General features: G+C 35.6%; 2 protein-coding genes across 2 annotated transcripts; both read left to right on the top strand.

Annotated features, from left to right (window-relative positions):
* The first annotated feature begins 543 nt into the window (after positions 1-543).
* LOC134826303 (uncharacterized) lies at positions 544-7,046 on the top strand. Its single transcript, XM_063838633.1, has 8 exons — positions 544-1,158; positions 1,390-2,614; positions 2,747-2,922; positions 3,428-3,644; positions 3,765-3,951; positions 4,833-5,040; positions 5,183-6,165; positions 6,341-7,046. Exons 1-8 carry the CDS (start codon positions 546-548, stop codon positions 6,869-6,871), a joined length of 4,140 nt encoding a protein of 1,379 aa, XP_063694703.1. The 5' UTR covers positions 544-545; the 3' UTR covers positions 6,872-7,046.
* A 58-nt stretch (positions 7,047-7,104) lies between these two features.
* On the top strand, positions 7,105-8,406 carry LOC134826305 (tRNA (adenine(37)-N6)-methyltransferase-like). Its single transcript, XM_063838635.1, has 2 exons — positions 7,105-7,745; positions 7,899-8,406. The coding sequence occupies exons 1-2, from the start codon at positions 7,178-7,180 to the stop codon at positions 8,330-8,332; spliced, it is 1,002 nt and encodes a 333-aa protein (XP_063694705.1). The 5' UTR covers positions 7,105-7,177; the 3' UTR covers positions 8,333-8,406.
* Positions 8,407-9,818: the final 1,412 nt, after the last annotated feature.

Here is a 9,818-nt window from a genome sequence, read left to right as displayed (position 1 = left end):
ATCGCTTTGAAAATTGGTTGCGATTAACATTTGCTATGCGCAGTGCAGCCCATTAGTGCATCACACTACAATTATATAAAATGACATATTCTGCCTGAACCCAACATCGTCCTACTCTTTACCATCGCAATGAGTAACAGAACATGTCACAGCTCATCAGTTATGGCATTTTTAAGTTGTAAAAGCATAAATTCCAACACTTTCTATATCCTTTTGATTCTTTAAGCTGTTTATATTACGAGGCACAAACAGTACTATCTACTTTATCTACTTATCCTGTACTATGTGCATGTCCAAGTTGAGGCTCCATAACCACCCTTCCATCTGACTTTTGAACAAGGCTGATATGACCGGGCAACCTGACCATGATTGACGTTAATTTGAGTAGATTTAGTATTCAAGGATGATTTAAAGGTAGACATGTCTCAAAGTACACTATCAACCCTACCTGGTTTTAATAAGTTTGTTTTTCCTTCTCTATTTTAATTGATTCACCTGATGATAAACAGCATCATTAAATTGAAACATTTTCTCTGCAGTTAAAAATGAAGAAAACCATGCTCAAAAAATTGAAACTTGGAATTTGTACATTCGACGATGTTCACTTTGCAGAAACTGATGCCAAAAGGACACATAAGTTGTACCTGGATTTTTATCAATCCATCGACAGCCAACTTCTTAACAGTGAATGGTCTGAATCATGTGGTACAACAAAAATCTTACAAAGCTGGGGAAATATGCTTAGACAACCATGTGTGACTCAAATCCTTTCAGAAAGATTCAACATACCATTTCTGCACATGGAAATCATTACTTCGTCATCATATTTCCTCCAGCTGTTTTCTAGTATTCTTGTGACTTATAAAGGATCACATCCCTCAGAAATTACTCTCAGATCTAATCTTGACAATTTCATTAATAAGTCCTGGCAAATTATTGGGAAAATCTTTGAGTGCTTTGGCCTTTCTGGGAACCGTGATCTGTTACTAAGTAATTCTAGCTTGTGGATGGTAATGTTTAATTTTGTATGTAACAGGTTTGTTACAGCCAACTTATTAACTAGTAGACAGACAACTTTGAAGCTTGAATGCTCTTTTCCTTTCTCATGGCTTGTGTATGATCACTTGCAACAATTAGCAAAGATCAACAGAAACTTAGGTAACACTTTTTCAAGCTGAATGATAATTAGTGGTATATTTTAATCTCATATTTTTAGTCTGATCATTTGAGCAATCCTTAATATTTCGAATTGACTGTCATATAATATATATCACTGTTTAGTTTCTAGAAATTAAAATAGTGTGCAACTGCTTTCTACTTAAATATCTCACAAAAATGATGAATGAAATTCTAAATTCTTGGTCAGTAATAGTTTAATTTATATTTCAGTTCCTGGTAGTACGAGAAGTAATTTTTGCTGTGAACTCCTTGCAGTGGAGCTCAAAAACGAAAGTAATGACACTCTCTCCTGCCTTGTGAAAGACTGTGTCAAAGTTTTTCTGTTTCATAACTCCACCAAATCATCTGAGATGAAATGTGTGACACACAAATTATATTTAGATAGAAAACTGGGGTCACACGAAATGGACCCTTTGTACCTCAATGACAATTTTCTTACTTATATCATGTCAAAATGTTCTATGATAAAAGATGATTTAGTCAAAGATATGTTCATTCGTGTGGCTTCCTTGCAGCCTGGGGAATTTGACTGTTCAGTCATCACAGAATGTATTTCACCAAACAAATTAGATAATTGTCAGAGATCTATTATCTTAGAGATGGTGGAATTCATCTGCTTCCATTTTATTGAGTCAAAAACCATTTTGAACAGTACCTTGCTGAAAATATTACACACGGGAGGAAGTCTCTGTTGTTGCATAAATAAAAGTGTGACAATATCAGCAGAATCTGAATCTTTCCCAGTACTATGCAATGTTATTCTGGAGTGTAGATTACCAGCATTTTACTTATCGTTGAATAATCAGTTGGAAGGAATCTGCAGGCTTCCTTTCTTAGCGCATAGTTATATATTGGAAGACGAAAAAGCATCTTGTTTTCAGAGGAAGATTTTAGCGACACTCTTTGCTATTTTCCAGGAGGATGCTTCTGGTGCTCGAGATTTTATTGCTTTCTGTGATGAGGGACTAAATTGTGCCACTAATGGGGAAATTGGGATGAAGAAAATCGCCAAAAATTTGCTCATGGCATCTCATGAATTGACTGTTTTTAATCTGATGTCAGTTTTCATTCTAACAGAAAAGATTGTTGGCAAACATAGTCTTGAGGAGCTGGTTGATCTTGTTTCTACCACAAAATGTGATGAGAGCTGCTTTTTTATTCCGATCATGAAAAAGATAATTTACAAAAGATTAATAGAAACTCACCCAAAGGAATTGCTTCAACTGATAAACTCGAATGGTTGTTCAGATATTGTTCATAAATCCTCTGATATTCACACCAAACTTCTGTGTGTAAAATCTTTGGTGAAGGAGTATGGTTTGATTATTCTCAATGATTTGAAGGACAATGCTGATTGGATTCTTGAAAAAGATTCTATAATTCAACAAGCAGCAGACAATTTTAACTTACTTGGAGACAGTTACCAATCAACCAGGTATATGCTAACAGCTATTTCAATACTGCTTCAATTATAATCTTAATTGTATAAAATACCTACTGGCTACTGTCCTGATGTAAAAATAGTATTGTTATAAGTGAAATAAGATTAATCTCAACATTGTTTCAGACCAGCTATTTTGGAGACTGACCCTGTTTTCAAGTTTGATCCGGTCAATGTGATGCTATCATATTTTCAACATAAAACATCAGGCGGGATGATAAGTGAGGAAGAAAATACACTGTATCAGAAATGCATCAAGAGCACTTTGGAATTTGACCAGCTGGAAACATTGCGAAACTTAGGTACCTATTGGTGTTAAATGAACCCACATAATGCTATTAAAATTTTTAATTTTCCCTACATGTGTCGAGTAAGCATCAAAATGTATTAGTTTATTTTAGATACAAAAATTAACTAAGATGAGACAAAATATTTTATTACAGTCAATAAAGTTGGCATACGATGCAATAATATGACGTGACATGATACGCATTGTTAACACGAAACAAAACCGCGCAAAATATGAAGTGATCTACAAACATACCACGTACAGATTGACGGCGACATATTTCAAGTTCTGAACGCTTAATATAATATAAACGATTATCACGTGCGCCAAACACCACTCTGGGATGCAATACAAGTAGAACAATTACATTGTAGGGAAATTTGATCGTGTGTGGTGTAACCGCGTCGAAATTCTTGTTGGCTGATATTTGTTATGAAATCTGATGTTCTTGTTTTAAGTAATTGTATCTAAAAACATATGATAGTGTTTCATAACCTTTAACAGTTTGTACATTGCAGATACCGGTGAACTCTTTGGATGTGCATTAGCAAGCTGGAAAAGTAACGCTGGTCCAATATTCCTAACTTATTGTTGCCTTACACAACCTCATTCCTCCAATTCTGTTACCAGATTTCTTGAGTATATCTACAAGTTTCCTGTGAGGATAAAGAATATGTTCGTGCCGACAATGAGGGAAGATGTGATCTCAAAATTCAGGGAAACCCTTGGTGAAAAGTAAATCTGATTGTCAATTTCGAGTATTGTACTTAAAGATTGATAGCCCTCGTGCATCATTAGAAATTTTGATTCTTTAATATTATATGGATTAATGATAATAGTTATGCCCTGTAACAGATTCGCAGCTCAAGGACACCAATTGTACACATGGTATAAATGTGCAGGAGGACATGTCTACGCTATCAATAACTGTGGGGAACCTCAAGAAAAAGGAAAATGTTTCTGTGGAAGCGAAATTGGTGGCATAAAGCACACACTCTCGACAGGAAATCGAAGACTGGAGAGCTATCAGTTTTCTGAAAAGGTCGGTGTCATGATGAACCATGTCCTTGTTGTCTCATTTTAAAACTCAATCATCAATTAATAGTTTATTAGTCATTATAAAGCAATGAAAGGCATTAGTTTGGTCAAATCAAACGGAACATATGCTATCAGACTTTCAACTGACTAAGGCAGGGTTAAAACAGTTTTGACGCTAGCAACGATCCCCTTTTACATATTTCCACTAAAATGATAATTTAAGATTAAATATGTATACTGTATAGTGATAGGTAAATAAAGTAAAAATGTAATAAAACGGTAGGGATAAAGTATACTAAGTAAACGTAGTCGACACGTCATAAAACGAACTGACCCAAATTAAACTGATAGATCTCCCGCGTAATTTCCCGCACAATTCTAAAACTCCGATTTGCGCCGCTGAAACGTTATTATAAAACTAAATTCAACACGTGCGACAAATATTTCGCACATTAGAAAAATATATGCCAACAGGTCAAGCTATGGCATTAATATATTTCCACACCCAATACCAAACTTATTCTTTAGCCCATGCCTCTTTACCACTGATAAGTATATTTTACTAAGACGATCCCGTCTAAAACATAACTCAATTAAATCATCAGTAAACTTCAAAACCCTATCAGAAAAGGCAACAACGTTATTACAGATCCTAGAATATCTCACAACCTGTGAACAGTACGTGCCATATAATACACTACTAGCTTGATTACTCATCAAAGGTTGAAACTTGACCACTTTAAAACCAAACTTATCCCTTTTATCATAAACTCTACAAGAAAACTTCCCCTCTCTATTTATCGAAATATCAAGATCTAATACATTGGCGGCACTATCTACTTCATTTTCCTTATTAAGAGTAAGAGAGTCTTCCATTTTTCCTAGGGCTACAACCTACCACCTGTTGGATTTCTCAGCAGTATTGATAGTGAAAGAAACCTTAAATCACTGTCACTATCATTCTTACGATGGCTTGTCCACGCATCCCTAGCAGTGTCTCCTAAAATCAGCTGCTGTGACACTATCTTTGGACTGAACGAGAAGGATAATGTCACAACATTCCTGCAACAACGCCTTGACAACGACTTCAGTGGTAAGAATGAGAATAACATGATTATTGTGAATCTTAACTCCATCTGATAGTTTTAAATATCTGTTATAGTATTAATACACGTTTCTTAATTTACCTAAAATATGTTGTTTAGATTATTAATATGTTTTATCTTCCCCTACAGGAATCCAAACTGTTTTGGAACGAAACTCCGAAGACGCTCAAATTTGGATTTTATCGGCTGTTAAGCACATATTCTCTCAAGTAGACCGTATAGAACTTGACTATTCGGAGAGAGCTGACAGAAACAAACTAGAAGATGTATACCTGGAAATGATAACTCCCCTAGTCGAGGGAGCTGATGATGTCATAACACAAGGACGGCAACTAGTCCACCACTCAGGTGATGACTACATCAAGCAAGCACTTGGTCTCTGCTTCCCTGAGGATGGTCCTGGAGCGTTAGATTGTGCTGAATATTTAAGGGATTCTAAGTCAATTGGAATACTACTTGAGGATGAGTTCAGGAAGTGTGGTAGTGTCTCTAAATATCCAATAGTAGCCAAATGTATCAAGTACAAAACTTCCACGAACCTTCTGTACCAATTTCCAGATCTCGTTAAAATTGTCTTTGATACACTCCGCAGAGTTACCTGTAAAATAACAGTGCATGAAGCACACCAAACTTGTCTCAAAGACTTTCTCAGTCCATCCCAAATTCAACTGTGGAATGATCTTTGGCGGGAAACTAAGTCAATGGTATCTCTTGTGGATAATATACACATTCCGGAACAGAACTTGGACATGATCCTTACAGCAGACTCTACATTGGCTGACTTTCTCCCCTCTAAAACCGGTCCTGGAGTGTGCTCTTGGTTTATGATAAACAACCTGGTTTTGCTTTATAACCAGCTTGCTAAAGGTCCCACCATTGACATTGTTACTCTCACTAAGTTTGTGACACCGCCCTTTATTGCTAAACATGAAGTGGTTGCTGTAACTTACGATACTTATAATGGATCTGGATTTGATTTCGTACTTTTGGAGGAGTCTTTGATCATGCTGTTTAACGTTCGGAACCGATGTGCTATAGATGGATCAACCGTCGCTCAACTTCTATTCCAGCCCCTCAAAAATGTTGATACTTGGTATAAAATATTAGGACAGGTAAGAGGAACATATCATCAGGTGATCATATCGAAATAATCGGTATCAATTCTACATTTTCTTAATAAGACAAATTAAAGATCAAATTATATTCAATTATTCATAATTTACATCGAGTAAGTAATTAGGTGACATTGTACCTATATGATTATATAATCGTATTTTTTATCCTCAGTTACCAAAAAGTTATCCTACTACACAACCTGTTTCTGAAGCGTCTCCAGATATTCTTAGATCGCTTGAAATAGCCATACAGATATCATCTTCTTTGGACTACAGCACATTGTCAATTAATGAAATATCAGAAATCTGCCAGCTTAAGTTACAATCATTGGACAGGGACTTGTTGTATTCTAGTTGGCATCATGTTTGGTTTGAGCTGTCTAAAAATGGAGGCAAGTTTTATCTACCCCAGGAGTACATAGGGAGTATTGATGATTTTCTTGCGTTGCATCCATGTCAAAAATCTGGGCATATTCCAGACAATATTTTAAAATCTCGTCTGTTTTTACGTACCCTTCACATGATGATTGTAGAATGGATTGTCCATTACCCGGGTTTTAACTGTCGAGGAATGGAGTTGGGCGAAGCGTTTGACTTTTTCTGTGAAAAGGCAGGGCTCGATATTTTGGAGTTTGATTCATTTGAACTAAAAGTTGAGCACAGTATCAAGTTGATAGAGTCCCTTTTCAGCAGTCAGTACTGATTATGACAAAAGTAACGTTACTTGAACGATTTAGATATATAATGTTTGTTTTTTATCTTTCTGATTGATAAGGAATTTGTATCGGTATATATGTACGAGGTTCTATGAATCCTGATTATATTCTTGTTAATTGTTGATAATGTTGAATTTTCCATTTTACAATTCATAACATTGCATAAAATAATTTGCATACATAACCAAAATCCCAACATCTCTTCACTAATAATATAATGATTACCTTTCTGCGTTGTTGTCCCTCCCTTTAACATTTCCAACATTCAATCCTAAAACCCCGTTTGGTAGGAAATGTCTGAAATCACCGCTCTAAATCAGATAAAGCAAGATACACAGCTTCTTAAATCCTCTCTCAAGACATTAAAAGAAGATTGCTCGCAATTCTTCTCTGAATTTGAAAGATCTCTAAATGAAATCAAGAATGTATTGAATACACAAATAAGTGAACCACAGCCCACTGCTATGAAAAGGAAACTTTGTTCAGATGTTGATTATAATTCAGATAATTTCAAGAGTATTGGAATCTTTAGGAGTTGTTTTTTAACCAAAAACGGTACCCCCAGGCAGCCAGGAATCTGTCCTTATGCCCGTGGAACACTGACTATAAATTGTTTTAACAATCCTGAACATTCTTTGGACAGTTTATCCCAGTTTTCTCACGTCTGGTTGTTATTTCTGTTTCATGACAATGGGATCTATGTTGCAAAAGCTAAAATCTCCCCACCTCGGCTAAATGGTACAAAAGTTGGAGTTTTTGCCAGCAGATCTCCTCACAGACCCAACAATATTGGTATGAGTTTGGTTAAACTTGACAGTATATCTGGTGGGACCATGTTTTTGTCAGGGGTTGATCTTATTGGTGAGTTCTTTACAACGATTTAATCAACGATAACGTTAACGAGTAAACACTGCAGTTGTATGAACCATGATAAAATAACTTGCAGGTACTAAATTGAGTATGCAAACTCACATTATTGTTCACAATTTGGAGTTATAAAGTTTCATATTTCAGATGGCACCCCTGTTCTGGACGTCAAGCCTTACATTTCAGTATACGATACACCCTCCGTACCGTCGACTTCAGCACCCTGGATCAACAATATTCCAACAATAGATAAAACTGTCATCTTCTCACACCATGCAGATTGTGTCTTGGCAATGTTGAAATATGCTCCGGATGGAAATAAGATATTGTCAAATCGAAGTGTTAAAAAAAGTGACTGTTTGAGATTCTTCAGAAGTGCGGATGAATTAAAGCAGAGTATCATTGATATTATCTCCGCTGATCCACGGTCAGTGTTCAGAAAGAAGCAGGGTGACACTATCTTCTGTTTTCCGGTTGATTCAGTTGATGTCAAGGTTGAGGTTAAGGGTGAAGAGGTTCATGTATTAGATATCAGTCAAACTGATTACGTAAGAAGTTTATTAAAGAACGTGAGTACTTGAGAATTAAAGTCTTGATGTTTAGAATCCATAAAGCTTACTGTACTGTGTAAGGGGAATATATTTGGCGCGTGTCGTTACTTTTTAATTTGGTGGTTTTTGTTCTTTTAAACTCATACCATACTATCTATAGTATAAGGACACGTTCATTGAAGTTTGAGGAAATTGGTAAATTTCTAAAACAGCGTTTTTGACGATAGTGGTTTAATTTTAACATATATTAATCTAGCGTGTTCATAAGTTTTGAACATTAGCCACGTGACCCATACTCCCATATGCACTGCTCAAAAATAAAATGTATTGCTTTTAGGCACTGTTATGTAAAAAATGTCACATTTTTGTGACATTGTTTACCATAGCTGCCCAATTAGCATTTTTTGGTCTAAAATATAGTAGATTAGGTCAATCTAACAATTATGATACAATGTAGGCCTAAAGGGCAGTGATCGAACGGCTTTAAGGCAACATTTCGTAAACTTTGTCACACTCAGAATACGAGACCTCTTTTCTACTGTGAGGTGTCCTCAAAACCCTTTCAACTCATTATTTGATAGTTCTTCTGCCAATCATAGCCCTAAAATATGTTGTTTTGAAAAGTTAACAAATACATGCACTTGGCTATTGGGAAAAGATGTAAATTCTGTCACATTATATGGAATTTGAAATTCTGGGTGAATTGCCGAAATCATTTATACCTGATTTTGGTTTGGAAGGCGGGAAAACTCTATATGAGGACGATACACGGATACAGTTGATTGAAGTATAGGGCAGTTGATGTAAACATCGTCACAAAATGATACGAAATCGTAAATGGACACGTTCATGTTGAAGTTTAAGGATATTGGTAAACCAAAAAAAATAGCGTGTTCAGAAGTTCTGGACATTAGCCACGTGACCCATACTTCCATATACACGGCTCAGAAATACAATTTATTGTTTTTAGGCACTATAATGTAAAACATGTCACATTTTTGTGACTGTGTTAACCATAGCTGCCCAATTAGCATTTTTTGGTTTAAAATATAGTAGATTAGGTCATTCTAACAATTATGATACAACATTTGGCTAAAGGGCAGGGATCGAACGGTTTTAAGGCAATATTTCGTAAACTTTGTCACACTCAGAATACGTTATACGATACCTCTTTTCTACTGTGAGGTGTCCTCAAAACCCTTTCAACTCATTATTTGATGGTTCTTCTACCAATCATAGCCCTAAAATATGTTGTTTTGAAAAGTTAGCAAATACATGCACTTATTGGGAAATGATGTAAATTCTGTCACATTATATGGAATTTAAAATTTTGGGTGAATTGCCGAAAACATTTATATCTGATTTTGGTTTGGAAGGCGGGAAAACTGTATATAAGGACGATGCACGGATAGAGCTGATTCAAGTTAAGGGCAGTTGATGTAAAAATTGTCACAATAATAATAAGGGCAGTTGATATGAAAGAAAATCTATTTAACTAATGCAATGGCTGATGTGA

The sequence above is a fragment of the Bolinopsis microptera genome, chromosome 2, assembly GCF_026151205.1.
Source record: "Bolinopsis microptera isolate Bmic1 chromosome 2, MBARI_Bmic_1.0, whole genome shotgun sequence".
NCBI lineage: Eukaryota > Metazoa > Ctenophora > Tentaculata > Lobata > Bolinopsidae > Bolinopsis > Bolinopsis microptera.
This window is presented reverse-complemented; position numbering and strand designations above follow the sequence as displayed.

Coding starts and splice junctions, on each gene's coding strand:
- LOC134826305 (XM_063838635.1), top strand. CDS start 7,178: ATGTCTGAAATCACCGCTCTAAATCAGATAAAGCAAGATACACAGCTT. Junction 7,746..7,898: donor GTCAGGGGTTGATCTTATTG/GTGAGTTCTTTA, acceptor TTCATATTTCAG/ATGGCACCCCTGTTCTGGAC.
- LOC134826303 (XM_063838633.1), top strand. CDS start 546: ATGAAGAAAACCATGCTCAAAAAATTGAAACTTGGAATTTGTACATTC. Junction 2,615..2,746: donor GACAGTTACCAATCAACCAG/GTATATGCTAAC, acceptor ACATTGTTTCAG/ACCAGCTATTTTGGAGACTG. Junction 3,952..4,832: donor GCTATCAGTTTTCTGAAAAG/GTCGGTGTCATG, acceptor CATTTTTCCTAG/GGCTACAACCTACCACCTGT.